General features: G+C 40.7%; 2 protein-coding genes across 3 annotated transcripts in view; both read left to right on the plus strand.

Moving 5' to 3' along the window:
• Positions 1-2,966: 2,966 nt before the first annotated feature.
• On the plus strand, positions 2,967-11,862 carry cgrrf1 (cell growth regulator with ring finger domain 1). The gene is made up of 6 exons (XM_034699542.1): positions 2,967-3,178; positions 3,713-3,849; positions 6,570-6,747; positions 8,100-8,247; positions 8,413-8,520; positions 10,600-11,862. The coding sequence occupies exons 1-6, from the start codon at positions 3,075-3,077 to the stop codon at positions 10,933-10,935; spliced, it is 1,011 nt and encodes a 336-aa protein (XP_034555433.1). The 5' UTR covers positions 2,967-3,074; the 3' UTR covers positions 10,936-11,862.
• A 3,957-nt stretch (positions 11,863-15,819) lies between these two features.
• The window catches only part of ccdc180 (coiled-coil domain containing 180), a 20,786-nt gene continuing 14,855 nt past the window's right edge, over positions 15,820-21,750 (plus strand). The window contains exons 1-9 of one of the 2 annotated variants that reach the window (XM_034699515.1): positions 15,820-16,156; positions 17,363-17,460; positions 17,857-17,921; positions 18,038-18,147; positions 18,229-18,357; positions 18,460-18,570; positions 18,722-18,817; positions 19,229-19,392; positions 20,455-20,574. In XM_034699515.1, coding sequence (XP_034555406.1) covers positions 16,097-16,156; positions 17,363-17,460; positions 17,857-17,921; positions 18,038-18,147; positions 18,229-18,357; positions 18,460-18,570; positions 18,722-18,817; positions 19,229-19,392; positions 20,455-20,574 — 953 coding nt within the window. In that variant the 5' untranslated portion in view covers positions 15,820-16,096. The remainder of the gene's footprint in view (positions 16,157-17,362; positions 17,461-17,856; positions 17,922-18,037; positions 18,148-18,228; positions 18,358-18,459; positions 18,571-18,721; positions 18,818-19,228; positions 19,393-20,454; positions 20,575-21,750) is intronic. The other variant, XM_034699516.1, reaches the window with a different exon arrangement.

Consider the following 21,750-nt stretch of genomic DNA (forward strand, 5'->3'; position numbering starts at 1 on the left):
TTATTATCATTATTATGTTTGTACTTTTTTGTATTTATTATTTTTTCCTTGTCGTTATTGGTTTTGAATTACTTATAAATAATTTGTTAAGTTGTGGTAATAAAGAAATACTGAAAAGTGCAATAAAAAAAAGTTGAAGTTGCCAAAAATAGTAAATTCTACCCATTATAGTAAAAAAAATACCAATAAAAATAGTTAAACTTGAAATAAAACCTTAAAATTAGAAAATGTAATGAGTTTTCTGCCTTTCTTTTCTCCAGATGACTCCTAAGTTTAGGGTTAGTGAACAGTTAATTATCAAAAGCATTAGTAGCAGCAGGTTAATTCATAACAGCACAGGAAACACAGACACATGCTCATATAGGTAGGGTCATTTTCTGCAGACCAGCTAAATGAAGCCACATTAAATCACTTTGAGGGACAGGGGGGGTCGTGAGTCTTTGGCACCTATATTTTGGGGGCAGAAAAGTTTGGGAACCCCTGCTTTAGATGATGAAAACATTATGTGCACAATTAGAGATGATGTGAAAAAAAATCCATAAAATCTGCTCTTAAAACAGACTTGGAAGATTCTACAACTACATTCAATATAAAATATTTGTATGTTCCCTTTTTCTTTTGTATTGTTTTCTTTTTCTTTCTTTTTTACTTCATTGCATTGGAACAATTTCAACTTTCCAGACCACTGTTCTTTCAAATACATTGCATTTTTATATATATTTTTTTTACGTACATTAAATGAACAATGAAACAACAATGAAATAACCCAGACTCAAAATAAAAGTATAAGCAAACAAGTTACAAATAGTTTCCTTTCTGTTTTCTGTTTTTCACAGCGTGTTTCATCTACATGTGATCTAATAAGCTGTAGATTGTATAAAAGTCTATAAAATGAGCTCTTCTTCTCAGCTGATGTATTCCCTCTTAAGTATTTTCTGGATAAAGCCGATATCTCGTTTCAAGTCTTCCTTAATTCAGCTTTGCGTTCATTTTGCATGTCATGGTCACATTTAGAGTCAAAAAGATCACAGAGTAGCAGAGGATTTAGGATGAAACACCATACTTTAATGACTGTTTCATATGTAGGCCTTTGTAGGAGCTATTTATTCATTTTTTTTTAGTTTAGTTGTTTATTTAGTTGACATTTAATAAGTGGTTAGATCAGGGGATATATTTTTGCTAGTCATTTGTTTAGTATATTTAGATTTTTTGTATATTTAGTTTTTATTTAGTTTGTTTTGTAGTACTGTGGGTACCTGAGGTTATAGGTAGATAGGCCATCTCGCACCTGGGTGGACCTATGTTTTTTTACCAGAACAAGAGAGGCAGCAGGAGCCATTATTTTTCTTTGTTTATTGTTTGGTTCCTTGACCTCAAAAAAATGATTCATAAGAGACGCTCAACTTTTGCATGGAAATTGGACTTTCTTTGGCCTGCGTACACCACATCCCCACGGTGCATCAGTGACCCTCTGATCATGTTTCGTAAAAGTTTGAGTTTGATGTTTTGATTATTATCGTAATTATTATCACATCACAGTGACTTAGTTCACCACATATTTACTCAGTCTGGCTTCTATGTAGGGTTTAACAATTTTATTACTTAACCCTCCTGTTTATTGCGGGTCAAATTGACCCATTTTAAAGTTCAAAAATATAAAAAGAACTTGTTAATAAAGTGAAACAAATTCAAAAAGTTAAATTAAATTTAAAAAATCTAAAATGTGTGAAACTACTGTATTTATATTTAGGTCTTTCCAATGTACATTAGAAAAAGTTTTAACATGACTTTTTCATAAAAAATGAGTGAATTATCCATATTAAACCATGATCTTTGAGGATTAAAGAACACTAATGCACTAAACATTGATTTAGATGGTTAGTAATGGAGTTAATAATGAGATTAAAAGAATGTTTATTGGGATCTCTTGGGATAATTTAATATGCACCGGGTCAAGTTGACCCAGGAACATTTTTGCTGTTCCAGAGAAACGAACATAATAGGAGGGTTAATTTTTTTACTATATATTGATTTTAATGTTGCTTTTTTACTGTATTAATTTTAACTGTTTATTTTATTTTATTTATTTATTTCTTCATTTATTTTGTAATGTATCTACTCTGTTTTATTGATATTTTTATCCTGTATTTTATTTTCAACTCTATTTAGCTATTGATATTCTTAATATTAATTTGATACTTTAACTTATTTTAATGACACATATGTTTTTGCTGTCGGTGTGCATTAGTCTCTATTTTAAAATCAATTTATATGTCTTTCCATTCTTTCATTGTTGGTTCTTTCTTGTTTTCAATCTCTGTAAAGCACTATGTTTGCATTCCACTTATATGAAAGGTGAAATATAAATAAAGCTTGAGCTGATTGATGATTAATTAATCTAAAAAAATACATTTAAAGCTGCTGTGAGGAACTTTTGTTTTGTATCGATTCTGGCGCCCCCCTTGTCGACAAATGGATATCCTCTTATCTCTTGTCCTACACATGCAAAAGTAGTGTTTTCAACAAAAGCCTCATCCTGTTGTGTTCAACAGTCAACTTTATCAGGGAATGTGATTATTTTCCATGAAAACAGTCAAATAAAGGCTGTTTCTGAAGCGAGATGTCCATCATCTGGTCTGGCACCTACCCTCCCAGGGTGGTTTCAGGCATTTAAAATTACAACAGAGAAGGTGCCAGTGTTGCTGCTGATGGACTTGTTTGCTATTGAAGGTTATAAAGAGGCATCAGTATCATTTTCAGTCTGTTTCTCAGCCAGTTCAAAACTCCTCATAGTGCCTTTAAGGATCAAATTGATTCATTTTTCAACCTTTACCTTGTTGATTTAATTCTGTAACATTCCACATAATTATCCTGACCCCAGAGTGAGCTTTATTTCAGTAATTAGAAAATGTATTATAACCTGCGCTGCCTCGACTGTTTAGCAAAACTGCTTTTTGTCCCTCTCAGGCCTCCGTAGTCGTGTCCGGGTTGCAGGTGTCATGGCCGCCGAGTCTGTTTACCAGAAGCTTCTTCCTCAGTATTCTGATTAATATGTGATGTACTAAGTGTCAGAGATGGCGGCGGTGTTCCTGGTCACTCTGTTCGAGTACTCTCCGCTCTTTTATATCTCTGTGGTTTCTTTCTGTTTCCTCGTCACCGCCGCCATGGTGCTCGGCTGGTGAGTCACATTCAGCCTCCGTGCTGCTAACAACAACAACAATGTCGCTTCCTCTATGTTCCCTCCTGTTTAAATCTTACATATGTGTAACAGTGGCTCTGTTTCACTGTCTGTGTGTCTGTTGTAAACAGGAGATGTTCCTCCAGGTGTTTACTTTAGTGCTACATAACTTTTTCAGTGTTTTCTTGTCTCTGTCAAAAATGTTGTGAAACTTGTTCCTGCCATAAAATTCAAGGAGGAAGTACTTTTCAGAAACCATCAAATTATCAAGTTTTAACATTAGATAAGTTGTCTTTGCACTGGTTTTAATTAAATATAAGATTTGAACCATCAAATTCTGTGTAACAGCATGTTACACAGTCAGAATTCAACATTAAAACCCACTAGGTTAAGGAAAGTGTGTTAATTCTGGATACAGTAACCAAAGTTAAGGTTTCTTGAGTAACAACATGTCACATAAACTTGATTTCTCTGGTTTTAGTAAAGTATTCAAACATCTAAGACATTAACTGGTGTGCTCGCTGCTTCCTGCAGGTTTGGTTTTGACGTCCCGGTGCTCCTCCGCAGCTCTGATGACACAGAGTCAGTCCTGCCCACTCCTGAGAAACAGATGGTCCAGGTGACCAACCCGTTCAGCCTGCAGGTGGGCTGCAGACCGGCCTCTGTCACAGGTGAGAGCAGGGATTATCACAGTACCTGACCTTTTCATCCAACAAACACAGAGGGTGACAGGTAGCTCCCTGTGTCCTGTGCTGCTGAACACTCAGATTATGTTACACAACATGTTACTTGAGTCAGGATAGGAGAGCTCTGCTGTATTAAACATGTTGTAGGAGATAAAAGGAGGCTAGATGAGGTTGACTGTCTCTGTGGGGTGTCGGGTAGGACACGCAGGCAGGAATTTGGTTCACTCTTTATTGAAGGCACTTCAACATCAACAGGCATCTATAGAAAATATCAATTAAAGAGGAATTCAACTTTATACTTAGCAGTGATTCTTCAAATAATAATGATAAAGAAACATCTACAGGCTGGCATAATATTAAGAAGTATATAAATTCTGTTACACCATAACAAACTAGAAACAACACAGATTATTTGTTAATGGTGACATATCATGCAAAATGGACTTTTTAATGGTTCTCTACCTGAAATATGTTTCCCTGGCATGTCTACAAACCCCCCAAGAATGAAAAGAATCCATTCTGCCTCTGTTCTAATTTCTCCATCTTTCTGTAAATGTGTGTGAAACGAGCCGTTTCAGACTTCAGTGTTTTTGTTACGTAACAACAATATCCGGTCTGTCAGAGCTCGGAGCTTGTTCAGCCCATAGACTGTATAAAATACAACTCAACCCCTCCTCTGTTTTTCATTCCCTGCACACACGTGTGCTAACAAGGAGCTTAGGAGGGAGGCATGCTAGTTGTAGGCTGTCTTATTAAACACAACGGTCGGTTTTACTCCCCACGTCTACAGATTTGAAGATCTAGTGGATTTTTATTTGTCATGGAAAAGTGCTAGCGCTAGTTAGCATAGCTACATGTCGTAGCTTAAGCTCTAGCTGTGTACTAAGACACACGTCGACATACTGACAAATAAAACAAGAAACACAGAATCTGTGACAAATCGTTAAGAAAGGTCCCGCTGCCTTTCTGGCAGAGGTCGGTTTTACTCCCCACGTCTGCAGATTTGAAGATCTAGGGGATGATTTTTATTTTTCATGGATAAGTGCTAGCGCTAGTTAGCATAGCCACATAGCTACATGTCATAGCTGTAGCTGTGTACCAAGACACACGTCGACATACTGACAAATGAAACAACAAGAAACACAAAATCTGTGACCAATCTTTCAGAAAGGTCCCGCTGCCTTTCTGGCAGAGGTCGGTTTTACTCCCCACGTCTGCAGATTTGAAGATCTAGTGGATGATTTTTATTTATCATGGATAAGTGCTAGCGCTAGTTAGCATAGCCACATAGCTACATGTTTGTAGCTGTGTACCAAGACACACGTCTACATACTGATAAATAAAACAACAAGAAACACTAAATCTGTGACCAATCCTTCAGAAAGGTCCTGCTGCAGGCGCCTCTCCGTCAGGATCAGATTCAGAGGGTTGAAGTAGCGTGGTCTGCTAGCAGCCGTGTATATTCAGCCAACATGTAAACATTAGATCAACGTGCTGGAGAGCTGAGGCCACATCCACTTCCTGAGGGGGCGTGGTCAGAGGGAAAACAGACTGTTCTGAGGACTGCTGAAGAAGAGGGTTCTTCAGGCATGCCAAAATCTGATTTCAAAGTGTTTTTTTGAGCATAAACTTTAAAGACATGTTTTGGGGACCTCTTAGACCAATATATATTGATGAAAAAAGCGTGATATGTCACCTTTAACAAGCATCATACATAGTGTAACAGTGCCCTCTGCTGGCGAGCATGTAATATCATTACTACACACACATTAATTGGTGGTACATGAATAATATCTACACCTCTTTAAATAAGTACTGGGACAATGATTAGCTTACACAGCTTTATACAAAATAAATCTTATTAAACAATGATCTACTGTAGCCATTTAGTATTTAGCCTACTGCACCAGTGGCAGCATGAATACTGCAGTCACGAGACACCATCACCATGGTCACTTATCTATTTATCTTTTTATGCTGCTGTCTTGGCCAGGACTCCCTTGAAAAAGAGACTCTGTATCTCAATGGGACTATTCCTGGTAAAATAAAGGTAAAATAAATAAATAAAAATAAAATTAAAGGTGATGCAGCAAGACAATGTAATCCAATCGACCATTACTAGCATCATTCTTACCCTAACACTACAACGTGAATTACATATGAAACAGCTGTCCTGCAGAAATAGGATTATGATCTCATTTCCTTGGTGTATGAAACTACTCAAAATACTAGAATTAACAGAACAGGATAAATATAATGCAACTAAACAAGTGACTCACTTTATATTGAAGGACGCACACCAAAAGGCACCAGATGATTACTACTAATAAACTTCTCCCGTCTGCTTAATCTTAAGCGCTGCAGGACTCCACTCATCTAATTCTTTGATTGACATATTACAATTAAGAACAACTGAACATAAAACTAATGAACCACAGTTTGAAATCTGACACCTACGCACGGTTTTGGACACATGTTGTGACAAACTGAGTTATTGTAATGTTGTTTGATTATCATGAACGAAGTCCCCAAAGTAAAGCTGTCACAAACTAATCTCTAACTTTATTTATTTTCATTGCAGTGTTTTTTTTTTTAGAGCTGTGCAACTCATTGAACAGTTTTTAATGACAACTGGGAGGACTGCTGTTAAACAGAGATCCAATTCTAGCATGGTCATGGTAACATAGTGTTCCTCTCACTCACAGGTGGAGTGTACCTGAGGCCGTGCTGTCTGGAGCCCTGTGTGCTCACCTGTCTCTGGGGCTGTGAGGTCAGAGCCCTGCAGGGGGCGCTGCAGGCCCACCAACATGGTCAGAGGATCAGCACCCCCCAACAGATCCAGGAGGCCCTGCAGCTCCGCTACCTGCACTGTGAGAGCTTCAAGTATCCTTTATACTGCACACATGCACACACACACGCACACACACACACACACACACACACACACACACACACACACACACACACACACACACACACACACACACACACACACACACACACACACACACACACAGAATACACTCCAATGTCAGTACCTGTTATAATTGCAACTCCTGCTCATCCTTTGATGAGGTGATTAAGGCATCGTGAGAACTCTAATAAGCGCTATGCAGACAGACTTTGCCATGACAATCTATCAATCTCTAATATATAATAATTCATGTAGTCGATCAGATATTAGGGATCAGGGTTTTACCAAGTATTAAAATTGTCAACATTTCACTCTTTTATAACTTTTGCTTTTGTAATATCTTATGTTAAATAATCTAGCCTGCAAAAAAGTCAAAAGAAAACATTCTTCATGTGTCCACTATATCTGATTCTCTTGATTCAAATAAAACTGCCATGAACGCAAAATACAGGTCTGCATTGCACTTTTACGACGGTCCCTGAATGCACCTGCAGTGACAGACACCTGATCTATAAGAGAGGTAACCCTGAATTACTTCTGCTTTGATCTGGAGCTATATAGAAAATAAAATTAACTGAACTTCAAGGAGGGCGGGTGCCGCCCCCCAGTATAATGGTAGGGGAAACACTGCTTAATAGAAACTAAACTAGTTTGCATTCCCAGGAACTCCCTCTGTGTTTCAACAGCTGTGTAAACTCCACAAACACTGACACGTTCAGCTGAAGGTCTCCAGTTTACAGGGTCACTTTTAAAACCGGAACACCGGGAGAGACGCATTCACGGTGGGCTGAGAGAAGACTACTGTTACAAGCTGCTAAATCAAGAGAATCACAGCTTCTTCTTTTGAAAAGTACACACACATACAAAAAAGATAGAACAAATAAAAACTAATGAAAGAAAGAGAAATCAAGTGAATCACAGATGTGTGTGATGTTATTGTGGACGGAGGGTGGAATAAAAACACTGCAGTTAATCTACCAATCAGACACGTTCAGAATTGCAGGCCCTGCCCCCCAAAGTCCCGGGACCTTTAAAAAGTACTACCCCCTAAGCAGGAGGTTTTCAGGGGGGGGAGATTATCTACCCCTTAACTAAATTTAGACCCTGGTTCCTCTTCACAAAGAAGAAAAGGATAAATGCATGAATATATCCACAAATAATCCTCAATCAAAACGAAGATGAACTCGAGTGAAAGACAGACTGAGAGGAAGAATCCAGTAAATCTAGAGATAAATGATTCAAACATCTGAAACATCTCGATGATAACTGATCCTTCTGTTAGCGCCTTCTGTTAGCCTCTTTGACTCACCCTCCTCCTCAGTGTGAGCAGTGAGGACCAGACAGAGCTCCACACACACATCCCTGCTGAGCGTGGGCTCACTGACTTTGGTCCTCTACCGAGGGAACGCTACCCCCTGGTGGCCGTGCTAACGCTAACCGGGCAGGAAGCAAGAGAGACGCACAACATAGTGAGTTTACGTCTCACATTCACACACACTGTCTGACTCTGAGCTTGTATGTGTCACACGTCACATCATCAACACGCTGCATTAGGAGCATCCAAAGGCAGAGAGAGAAGAGACTACAGAGGTATGAACGTAGATAAATCTACCTCACTGTGTGTCCTCTCTCAGGTGGTCAGCGTGAGCGTCATCCATGTTCCTGATGAGAAGTACAGCCTCTCTGCCCGGGTCCTGTTCCAGTACCTGCTCACCTTACAGGGGAACATGTTCGAGTTAAAGGTACGTCACACCTTTGCTGTCATCTCACTCTCTTCAGCTTTTCATACCCGCTCTGAAATCTGTCTATGAGTCAGCTCACAGGTCCTGGATTAAAAGGGATCATGAGACTCTCCAAAGGTCTTTAACAGGGGTAGACTGATCCCAAAATCCAGATTAAGAGTGGTCCAAAAACTCCTCCCCAGGCAGTAAGAAGTGGAGCAACCTAACCCAGATCAGGGAGACCAGAGCTACCCCTTTTAGAGCCAGACTGGAGGATGAACTACAGGCAAAGTGGATCTATGTTTCAGCCCTGACCGACTGTCATGAGCTCTGGTTAGTGACTTGAAGAATGAGATCACAGATACAGTTGTCTGAAAGAGTCAGATCAGAGTAGACCTGCTTCTCCTTCACATCCAAAGGAGCCAGTTGAGGTGCATTAGGGGCTGTCCCATTACGTGCACTTGATAACACTTACACTTACTCTTTATCTGTACTTTCAGTGAGACCGCAGCTGAGCGGTATTAGCCTACGTATTTATCCCACAATGTATCTGTGAAGTTTATTCCCACTAATAACATAACTTATGCGGACCTCCGGCGTAGGCTTCGCTGTCAATTCGATGCAGAGGTATAAATCAGCCTTAAGCCTATAGCAGCATAACTAAGAGCTGGTCCAAGCCTGATCCAGCTCTAACTATAAGCTTTATCAAAAAGGAAAGTTTGAAGCCTACTCTTAAAAGTAGAGAGGGTGTCTGCCTCCCGGACCCTGACTGGTAGATGATTCCAAAGGAGAGTGGCCTGATAACTGAAGGCTCGACCTCCCATACTACTTTTAGTATCAAGAGTAACAAGTAACTTCTGGATGCCACCAAAGACATTTCAAAATAAGAAAGATGTTTTAAAAATGCAAAATCTGTAACTTTTTATCATATTCACATCTTAACAGTACACATAGCCGTACGTTTACAGGGAGCTCGTATTATTTAATAACTTTATATTTATTTTATAAATGGACCTTGTATGAAACGTTCAGATCATCAACTTTTTCTCCCTGTACACCATCTTATCCATCAGAAGGTCCAGTTTTCTCCTTTGTCTTTCATTTGAATCTGATTGTGGCCTTGTATGTGTCACTACTTGTATCTTGTAGAGATGTGGAGTGTTTCATTACAGTCACATATTACAGTTGATGTGTGAACAGAAAAACACCCGGGTCATCAAAGTTTGAATTTCGCTCTCTAGGGCTGCGTCTTACCGTTAATCTCTGGTGACTCCTCTTAAGAAATTACCCAAGCAGAGCACCAAATAACACCTGCACAATCAGCTTCATTTTTTATCTTATGCAATGTTATCCTCTCAATCTATAGCATGATGAATAGAGGGTCGGTAAGTGTGCTCCAATTGCTTTCAAAAATCCCTCTGACTTGACCACTTCATACGTGCTTACACACTTTAAACAAATGTTCCTTTAATGTGGCAAAACCAAGCGGCAGGCTCCGGCTGTGAGAATTGAGTCCAATGTGGAAGTGTTAAAAACTGCAGTTCATCGAGGATCAGCTTGAGGCTGGCTCTGGAAGTACCAGAAACCACATACACACCAATTCAAAGAAGACGATCTTTACAGCAGAAATAAACATGTTTACAGCCTGGTTCAAAAGACGAGTGTAGACATGAGCACACACGGGGGGTGAATTTTTTCATAACACTGCAATTTCGAAGATATTTAGGTTACGAGTTTTCCATTACAAGAGGCACAGCTGACTTGACTGACAGCCGGGAACACTGTAGCTGTTGGCGAGGAGGCTAAAGGCCCGCCTCTTTACCTCACACTAGCTCGACAAATGTTATGTTGAGTTCAGCAATTCCAATATGGCTGCTACCGACGATTGGCCTCAAAAACAGATGGGTGATGTCACGGAGACTACGTCCATTATTTATACAGTCTATGGTTAAAACGTCACCAAATTCACTTTGTGTTTGAACTTTATCCAAACAAAGTCTGAAGGCCTCCCTTAAAACCAAAGAGAGTCTGCCTCCTGATGTTAGGGTCACGTGTATCTAAACCTTCATTCAGAATCAACCTGTCCTCTGTCTCCTGCAGCCTCTCTTCATGTCAGCTGACAGCGGGGAGCCATCAGGGGTCTCAGAGCAGAGCCCTCCACCCACTGAGCCCACTGAGTCCAGCAGACCAGAGCAGAGTCCAGTCCAGGAGGAGGAGGTGGAGGAGGAAGAGGAAGAGGAAGAGGAGGACGAGTGGGCAGGAGGAAGAGGCAGAGACTGTGTGGTGTGTCAGAATGCAGCGGTGAACCGGGTGCTGCTGCCCTGCAGACACGCCTGTGTGTGTGACGGCTGCGTATCACGCTTCCAGCACTGCCCCATCTGCAGGGCATTCATCCTGGAGTCCTTCACCCTGAGTCCTGGACCACCTTCACCCTGACACCGGGACCACCTCCACCCTGACACCTGGACCACCTCCACCCACACATCGTCAACCTTCCCTGTTATACCAGACACATCTTCATCCTGACACCCAAACGGCCAAATTCCACCAGATCCGTGTCTGGTCCGTCACAGCACTGGATCTACAACAACAAACCGTCATGATGAGCAGAGCCAGGCCTGGAGTCCAAAGGTCAGAGGTTTTCAGAGGACCAGAAAGACAACATGGATGAGGAGAGGAGGAGGAGGAGAATCCTTGATTCAGTGATTACAGCAGGAAAACCTTGGCCACATGACTCCAGCTGTCTGGAGGACCTGCTCCGTGATGGGTTCCCGAAAACGCAACCGGTGAGTGTTGACGGACGAGAGAGCACGGAGCCGGACCGCAGTAAATCAGAAACAGACTGGACACGGATCTGGTGGGAGTCCCGTGTAACAACCAGCAGGATACCGAACCAGAGTCCAGACCTGTGTACTCTGGGTTCTTGGTGTTCTTTTCTCTTCAATCCTCTTCATCAAACATTTTTAAAGATTAGATTTTATTAATTTTGCCTTTTACAGATTATTTTAACCCTGTAAACCTTTCACCCTGACAGTGTTTGAGTCTTCTTTCTCTGTGATCCTGTGGACAAACTATGACATCATATTGGACCGTGTCTGCATGAAGTCTGTATCAGTCTCATTTACTCTGAGCATGTCTCTGCAGATTTGTTTTCATGTATGTAAAGGAATACAAATATTTACTGATGTTTTCATGTACAGATTATTTATTTTTCTTTATTTTAGGAGTCATTCTGTCCTCTTCAGTTGTTTTAAAGGGCCAGAGCAGTATTTATTATCCTCAGCCAATCAGTGAAGCTTCAACATGTCTGTATGAACGGCTGTTAAACTGTGAGGAAGAATTAAAATACTGAAGACACTTTGACTTGTTCCTGTTTGTTGTTAAACATGCCCAAGCCATCAGGAAAGAAAAACTCCACTGATGTAAAGACCTGGTTCAGTACTCAGATCAGATGACCTCATTCTTTGGGTGCATAACATTGCTGAACCTAGACCTGACCAACTGCAGCAACCCCAGATCATAACACCGCCCCCACAGTCTTGTACAAGAGCACTGGGCCTGATGGGTGCATCACTTCATCCCCCTCTCTTCTTACCCTGATGCACCCATCACTCTAGAACAGGGTCAATCTGGGCACGTAAGACCACATGACCTCCTTCCACTGCTCCAGAGTCCAGTCTTTATACTCCCTAACCAATCTCCTGAGAAATGTCAGATTATAAACCCGAAACCTCGTCATCCTGAATCCAGATCTCTGGGTCATCAAAGTTCTCCCTATCCTGCAGAAAATTTTGTATTAAACTGGAGCTTAGATCAGGATAGAAACTGGACTACCCGGTCTCAGCCAATTCCAGGGTACCTCCTTTATAATAACATCTTAAAGACCACATTCATACCTTTGAACAGCTGAACCTGGTTTTGTTCTCTGTTTAGACTCGGCTTAATCTAGATTATTTGGATTCACACATTGCATAGATTTTAAAGCATGTTAACTCCATCCATCCATCTACCTTCGCTTATCCAGGTCCGGGTCGCGGGGGAAGCAGTCTCTGCAGAGAAGCCCAGACACTCCTCTCCCCGGCCACTTTCACCTGCTCCTCTGGGAGGATACCGAGGCATTCCCAGGCCAGCTGAGAGATATAATCTCTCCAGCGTGTCCTGGGTCTTCCCCGTGGCTTCCTCCCAGACGGACATGCCCGAAACACCTCCCCAGGGAGACGTCCGGGGAGCATCCTGACCAGATGCCCGAACCACCTCATCTGGCTCCTCTGGATGCAGAGGAGCAGCAGCTCTACTTTGAGTCTCTCCTGGATGTCTGAGCTCATGACAGCTCATTTCAGCCGCTTGTATTCGCGATCTTGTTCTTTCAGTCACTACCCACAGCTCGTGACCATAGGTGAGGGTTGGAACGTAGATTGACCGGTAAATCGAGAGCTTTGACTCAGCTCTCTCTTCACCACAACAGACTGCAGCATGTTAGCTTTGTTGGCTTTGTTGGCTTTGTTGGCTTTCTTACGCAGGGAGAGAGGAGTGTGAGCAGCGATGAAGAGGATGAGAATAAAGAGAACGCTGCTAAAGGTGAGAGTCGTGTCACCTCATCTCAAATCATGTCATGTGACCTGTTTTGATCATGTGACCTGCTGTCATCAGGCAGCAGTGAGGAGGTCCGCAGTGGGACTTCAGAGGAGAATGAGGAGGCTGCAGATGCTCCAGCAGCTCAGCTCTCCTGTGGGAGGAGGAACAGAGCCTGAGGAGAAGCCCAGCAGTGCTGCATCGCTGGTAACACACCTGAAGCCTCTCGTGTCCAACTCTAGATTCATCAAACTTCTGCAAGACATGTGTTTTCTTCTTCCTGCATGATGTGTGTTACTTGTTGCTGTAATATAAGTGATCTGAATCCCAAAGGATGTGTCCATTATCAGAAGCTAGTGGACCACGTGGACTCCTGCCTCAGTGGACTCCATAAATTGATGATTAAAAATATTTTTAGGGAGGGGATTTTTCCTGCTTTTACCGTTTCTGGTAACATTTATTCATGTTTGATACTTTCTGTGATCACAAAAACAAAGTTTCAAATAGCAAAGATCAATTGTTCAAGAGGTTTCTATGGTGGCTGGGAAGTGCAATGCAAATTTACAAAATCAGGAACACTTTTACAAGCGATGGAACATTTTTACCTGTCCCAAAACAAAGTTACAAACGGCAGATTCTGACGGAAAAGGAATGTACCAATGATTTTCAAAATAAAAGACGTCTGTAAATGTGTTCCTACCAATCACAACCAGGGGAGCAGCTCCCTCGGCTGGTGGTGAAGCTTTCAGTGGAGTGTCTGCCCCCTGGTGGCTTGCTGCAGTATAGGTCAAAAAATCAGTCAAACTTTAAAAAATAAATACATGTTGTACGAACGTTTCTCACGTCCGTATGCTGTGGTGATATGTAGTTAGTATTTGACTGTTTTGTGTTCAAGGCCTCTTTTTCCTGAAAAGTTTCTTTTTCGTTAGTTATTAGAGGTTGAAAAACGGGGTTTTACTTCCTGTTTCCTTTGATTCACAGCCGCCGTGGAGTGAAACTTCAAAGGACACACAGCATCTTGTGATGTTACGCTGTAGGGCGGAGCTCGTTACAGTGGCTTCACAGGCTCTGGCTGCACAATGGCGGCGCCCAGGAGCGGGATTTTTTGGCTTCAGAACCGTACAACGGGAAGAGGCGGAGCAACGCTGTCCATTTTTATTTACAGTCTATGATCACAACTATATCTGATTGGAATTTCAAAATAAAACCATTGGACATTTTTTTTATAGTGACAAAAGGAACAAATGATATTGAAGAACTATTAATTAGAAAGTCTTCAGTCTTAAACTCAACCTGTTTCTCTGCAGGAGGAAGAGACAGACGACTTCCCGACCTCCATGAGTCGACCAAACTTCTTTTACCACAGGTCAGTCCACATTTATCCGACCTCACCTTGCCTTCAAATATCCTTGCATTCATCAAAATGTCCTCATGAGCTTCTCTTTATGACAACAGAGGTCCAAACTCACCTGTAAGGAGTTCACGGTCAGTAACCATGATGACAGCAGCGCGAGCTACATCACCGACTCCGACTGAACACCAAGACTCTAAATTTGTTTTATTAAAATAAATGTTGTTGTGAGAGCTGTTTTATTCAGTCTTTCATGTCATGTTTGACTTTATTTAATTCAAATTAAAAAATTATTAAACTTTAAATCTAATAAACAAACCAGTGATGGTGTGTTCAGGGGCAATAGGTTTTTCAAATAACTTTTATACCTGATGTGTAACACTGTGCTCATGTCTTTAAACATAATTAAGATATATGAATAATAAAAAAAAAAAGAATATTTGAAATCAACCACCTTTATGAAAATACCTTGAAATAATAACTTGTTTTTTTGAAGTAACAAAACAAACGTAACTCAATATGAAATGTGCAGATCTGATGCACTTTACTGAACATAGTTTCTGTTCTTACTCTGGAGCGATCTGCCTGAGGAGATCAGGTCTGCTGAGTCAGTGATCTCTTTTTAAATTCTTCTAACAACATACTTTTATCGCAGAGCCTTTCCTGATTTTATCTGAAATTAATTGTATTTAATTTTATTTGAGTTTGACTGTGTATAAGCTTTTTAAATAATTCAATAGTTGATAACCTTTAGAGTTATTTTAGGGGAATTTTATGTCTTTCACAATATGTTTTATTTCTTTATTTTGTGATTTTACCAACTGCCTTTTTTAATTTGTTGCCCATGTGAACTTAATAACTTGGTTTTTGAAAAGTGCTCTACATTTAAAATTATTGTTATTTTTATGATTAGGATACAAACCTGTTTCCCACCCTCAAAGTGTGGGTTTGCTCCTAATTCCAAAGTTTTCCATAAATTTGTATTATAAGATTTAATAAGACAGCTCTAGCAGTAGCCTGCAGCATCAAAATACGAAGGTAGCCAGGCCTTTTTATAATCTTGATTACTAGAGTTTAATACAAAGGTGTTTTAATCATCTAACATATATTCCCTGTCTTATCTAAGCTGAGATTCAAGAAAAACAAAGTGAAATTCTATAATTTACCCAACTAACACGGCTAACTGGGGTTCAACGACACAGGAGTATGTTGCGTATATATGTATTGAGAAATTTGTAGTCTTTTTTTAAGACGTCCAAATTTTCAGTTTTTATAAAGAATGGAGCGAGAAGAATAAAAAAAAGTAAGAGAGAAAAACTACTCCTTTCTACAGTGAAGTGTTCGGAATGCACAATTTTGTTGGAGGACCGCGAACGCAGCAGAGCCAGCAGAAGTTGTCGTCGTCATGGTGACAAACAGACGCTCAAACTCTACCTGAAGCAGAGTTTCAGTTTAAAGGCCTTAAATACTCAGTATTAATATTTAACGGTGTTAGAGAGACGAACAGGGAGGAAATAAGACATTTGAGGGACATTTAAACCCTCACCGGTCCGGTTTAACCGGGTTTAACCGGGTTCTACCCTCCACCTGCCTCTTCTTCCACCTGTGAGCACGTCTCGCGGTATTAGAAAAAACTACCGAGCAGAGCTAGCTTCAGCAGCAGCTAACGTTAGCATGAGTGAGAGCAGAGCGGTGCCGAGCGGGAAGGTTTACCAACAGCTGTTTGGTGCTCAGGTGAGTCACAACCAGACAGGTAATCACTTTTATACAGTCTCTGGTAGACCATAGACTGTATTAATGTGGTTGATTAATTATTAACTTTACTGCGCATGCGCGAAGGTTGAGTTATAGGACATGAGTGCATCAGTGCAGGGGTTCCAAAAGTGTTTAGCAAACGACCCCCCAAATAATATTGCCACAGACTGAGAGAAAAGTCATAGTTCAGAGATTAAGGTCATAATTTGCCAATGGGAGATGAGCTGACAGACATCTGATTTACTTGTTTTATTTTTATTATGTGATTTTTTAAATAATTTTATCTGCCAGACACCTGGATTTCCACCTTGGGGGATGAATAAAGTACATTCTATTCTAGTCTTCTATCTATTCTATTAAAGTCAGAATTCTAAGATTAAAGTCAGAATTCTAAGATTAAAGTCAGAGATTAAAATCAGAATCCTAAAATTAAAGTCAGAATCCGGAGATTAAAGTCAGAATCCTAAGATTAAAGTCAGAATTCTGAAATTAAAGTCAGAGATTAAAATCAGAATCCTAAAATTAATGTCAGAATCCTAAAATTAAAGTCAGAATCCCGAGACTAAAGTCAGAGATTAAAGTCAGAATTCTGAGAATAAAGTCAGAATTCTGAGGTTAAAGTCAGAATTTTTAGAAAAAAGTCAGAATTCTGAGATTAAAGTCAGAATCCTGAGATCAAAGTCAGAATTCTGAGATTAAAGTCAGAGATTAAAATCAGAATCCTAAAATTAAAGTCAGAATCCTAAAATTAAAGTCAGAATCCCGAGACTAAAGTCAGAGATTAAAGTCAGAATTCTGAGATTAAAGTCAGAGATTAAAGTCAGAATTCTGAGATTAAAGTCAGAGATTAAAGTCAGAGTTCTGAGATTAAAGTCAGAGATTAAAGTCAGAATTCTAAAATTAAAGTCAGAATTTGAAAGTTAAAGTCAGAATTCTCAGATTAAAGTCAGAATTCTTAGAAAAAAGTCAGAATTCTCAGATTAAAGTCAGAATCCTGAGATCAAAGTCAGAATTCTCAGATTAAAGTCAGAGATTAAAGTCAGAATTCTAAAATTAAAATCAGAATCCTGTAAGCAGGCCAATCCGAAAACCTACATATTTAGTATCAGTGTCTTGCGACCCCCATTTTGGCACCTCTGTATTCGTGGACAGATGTTTATTAAAGTGTTTGTGTGTGTTTTACAGGTTCAGCTGTCCAGGTCTCTGCTGGCAGGGCGGAGAGACACAAGGACAGACTGTCTGTCTGCTGAGGACAGCAACACACACTGCAGCACAACCAGCAGGTAGACAGACAGACAGACAGACAGACAGACAGGCAGGCAGACAGACAGGCAGGCAGGCAGGCAGGCAGGCAGACAGGCAGGCAGGCAGGCAGGCAGGCAGGCAGGCAGGCAGGCAGACAGACAGACAGACAGACAGACACAGACACACACACAGACAGACACACAGATACACACAGACACACAGACACACAGATACACACAGACACACAGACACACAGACACACACACACACACACAGACAGACACACACACACACACACACACACACACATACACACACACACACACACACACACACACACACACACACCACACACAGACATTAAATACAACCATGCAAAATGTCTCTTACCCTCTGACCTGTCTCTCTGTCCGGTTGTTGTCTCCTCTCTCCAGCAGGGGGCAGCAGCTGGATGATGCTGATGAAGTGGATGATGTTTGCAGACTTCCTGACTCTATGGGTTAGTATCTTTGAGCTCAGACAATGGCGTATTCACAGTTTGAGACCCTGCAAAGATCCAGTTTACAAATTAAGTCCTCAAAACCAATCACAGCTGTTCACCTCTCGCTCCTTCAGCGGTCTCCCGTCCGAGCTCTGACTTCCTCGAACGACTGGCCGAGAAAAAAAGCAGAAAACACAAAGAAGCTCTGACACAGCTGGACAAAGAGCTTAGTGAAATCACTCAGGTAGAATAAACACTCAACATGCACCTGAGTAATAAGCCTACGCTGATACCTGACGCTGCTTCAAACCCATGTGTTTTTCAGGTGTATGAGACTCGGGTGAGGGCTGTGAGCGAGGAGCTGCGGTCCTCTCTGCAGAATGTAGACTTGTTTTTGAACAACCTGAAGGACAGAATGAAAAACCTGGAGCACCTGGAGAACGTCACTCTGCAGGTACACAGTGTTTGTTGTGTTTGTTGTGAAATGGAGTATTTCTTAAAACCCTGACTGTAGTTGAGATCCTTTGTTTGTGTTTGTGTATTTGTGTGTGTGCAGGATGTGTGTAGTCTCTGGGAGGAGGTGGAGGAGGCGGTGAAGATAAAGAAGACCAGAATCATGGAGCTGAACCAGAAACTGACGGAAGCCGAGAGCAAACGAACCGACCAGGTCAGAATGAGTTCAGATGTTTTATGAGATTTCATTTCAAAACAGACTCACGAGACACTACTATTAAAGAAAGATGGACCAGAGAACAAAGAACACACATTTTAGAGATAAATGTTAAAAGAAAACTCTCTTGACTCTCTTTTTCTTTCAGATCCGAGTTGTGCTCAGGAAATACTGCCCCCTGCTGGAGAAGATAAGCTACCTGCCGCCTTTTGATGTCCACAGACTCATCCACAATGAGGCCACTGTAACTTATACCAACTTCTAACCTTTAACTTCTGACCATTGACTGTACTTAAAGATGGATGACACGCCCCTGCCTCCTCTTGTCGTGCAAAATCAAAGTACAATTAACCCCTCAATGGGTGCTGACATCTAACAAATTTGGAGCAGATATTTATCCTGCCCCTTTTGACAACCAAAAATGAACATGAGGACATGTAAGCAGCATTAGAACTAACCTTAAAGAGAGAAACCAAGAGTGACGATATTTTGACCCATCTATTAACATTTTAGAAGCAAGCTTTATGACCTATTCTAAACCCGCCAGTAGGGGGAGCTCCAATGTTTTGGCTTCACTTCTGAGAAGCTGTTGTCTATGCATTTGACCTCGAACAACCAACCCCAGATTGTTTAATCTCTTCTGTTTGTGTCTCAGATGTTGAACCAGTCTCTGTTGGCGAACCGTCGAAGCGTGGCGCGTCTGCTGCTGCTCCTCCAAGAGCAGAACCTGCAGCAGGAGGCGCTCCTCCGCCTGCACTGGGAGGACTGTCTGAGCCGCTGGAGGAGCGCCAGAGTCAGAGAGATTACAGACTGCTACAGGTGGGTGGGTCACATGGTAATACTCAGAGTCACATGAAGAGATTTTAGAGAAGCTTAAGCAGGTTTAAGACTTGATCAAACAGGTTTAAACCGGTTTCATACTGGTTCAAACTGGACATGTATAAACAAGGCAAAAAGTATGTTTAAATGTGTTTTGACTGCTCTAAACTGGGGTTTGATAAGCTTCCAACATAGTAAATACTGTTTCTAATGAGGGTAGTGTTGCTTAATTTGGTCTTTGAATGGTTTAAACTGGTTCAAACTGGTTTCAGAGCTGTTTATACTGCTTTAAGGTTGACTTAAACTGGTTCAAACTGGTTTCAGATGAGTCCAACATGTTGCTAATAGATTTTAGACTTCTTCAAACTTGTTTAACTTGTTACCTTTTTAATATTTTTCAACTGACTTGAACTGGTTTTAGACAATTTCAAACTGGTTCAAGATTGGCTCTGACTGGTTCAAACTGGTTTCAGAGCTGTTTATTCTGATTTAAGGTTGACTTTAACTGGTTCAAACTGGTTTCAGATGAGTCCAACATGTTGCTAATAGATTTTAGACTTCTTGAAACTTGTTTAACTTGTTACCTTTTTAATATTTTTCAACTCACTTGAACTGGTTCTAGACCATTTCAAACTGGTTCAAGATAGGCTCTAACTGGTTCAAACTGGTTTCAGACTGTAAACACTTGGTTAAAAAGGTTTTGACCAGGTTTCATTGGTTTAAGTTGTCGTACAGTACACCAAGAGACAAGTTCGTGTAGTATTGAAAAAAAACAAAAGGATATTTAGCAGTTTTTAATTTGTGAACACATAAATGAGACTGGTTTAAAGATTTTAAACATTTTCAGACATGTTTTAAGACACGTTTTGAACCATTTTGCCTACAGGTTTTTTGGACTAGTCAATAAATGTTGACATGAGGTTATCAAATATTTAATAAAAAGGTATAAATGATATTACACTTGTTTACTTACACACAGGCTTTGGAAGAGTAAAAAATGCTGTTTATTTGTTTCAAACAGATTCAGACTGTTTTTTAAAAATGTCACTTCTGGTGTTGCAGAGAACTCTGCAGCAGTGATGAGGACCAGGAGCAGGTCTTAGTTCAGAAGGCCGCTCAGAAGATGAAACAAACTCAACAAGAACTGATGGAAAAACGCCGGGACATCGTCAGCAACATGTGGTATCAGAGACACTCTCTGCAGATTGTAGAAATAGGTTTTCTTTTTACTTACTGCTGCTGTTTTCACCCTTACTTGAAATGACTTTAAAGACTCTTTTAGTCCACATTTGCTTCTTGCTGATCACCCCTTCACGTTGCGAGTTCTAAGGGTTTGACAATCTAACTCTCTGAGCATCAATAACAGAAATTAAAGGTGACATATCATGCAAAATCGACTTTTTAATGGTTCTCTACCTGAAATATGTTTCCCTGTCATGTCTGCAAACCCCCCGTTCTGATTTTTCCACCTTTCTGTAAGTGTGCGCTGAAACGAGCCGTTTCAGTTTTCAGTGTTTTCTGTGTCTGTAACAGAAGTCAGAGCTCGGAGCTTGTTCAGCCCATAGACTGTATAAAATACAACTCAACCCCTCCTCTGTTTTTCATTCCCTGCACACATGTGTGCTAACAAGGAGCTTAGGAGGGAGGCATGCTAGTTGTAGACTGTCTTAAGAAACACAAAGGTCGGTTTTACTCCCCACGTCTGCAGATTTGAAGATCTAGTGGATGATTTTTATTTATCATGGAAAAGTGCTTGCGCTAGTTAGCATAGCCACATAGCTACATGTTTGTCGCTGTGTACCAAGACACACGTCGACATACTGACAAATAAAACAACAAGAAACACTAAATCTGTGACCAATGGTTCAGAAAGGTCCTGCTGCAGGCGCCTCTCCGTCAGGATCAGATTCTGGATCAGATTCAGAGGGTTGAAGTAACGCGGGTCTGTGAGCAGCCGTGTATATTCAGTCAACACGTAAACATTAGATCAACGTGCTGGACAGCCAAGGCCACATCCACTTCCTGAGGGGGCGTGGTCAGAGAGCTCAAGCTCATTTAAAGGCACAGACACAGAAAACAGCCTGTTCTGAGCAGGGCTGAAAAAGAGGGGTTTACAGGCAGACCAAAATCTGATTTCAAAGTGTTTTTTGAGCAATAAACTTTAAAGACATGTTTTGGGGACCTCTTAGACCAATATATGTTGATAAAAAAGAGCATAATATGTCACCTTTAAGTTCATAAGCAACTAGGGATGTCAACAATGAAACAAGTCTCTATTAATTGATTGTTGAGAACTTACTGGAACACATTTTTTTGTTTAGATTTTCTGTCATGTGGAGCATGTTCATATGCTTATTT

The sequence above is a fragment of the Notolabrus celidotus genome, chromosome 13, assembly GCF_009762535.1.
Source record: "Notolabrus celidotus isolate fNotCel1 chromosome 13, fNotCel1.pri, whole genome shotgun sequence".
In the NCBI taxonomy this organism is placed as follows: Eukaryota; Metazoa; Chordata; class Actinopteri; order Labriformes; family Labridae; genus Notolabrus; species Notolabrus celidotus.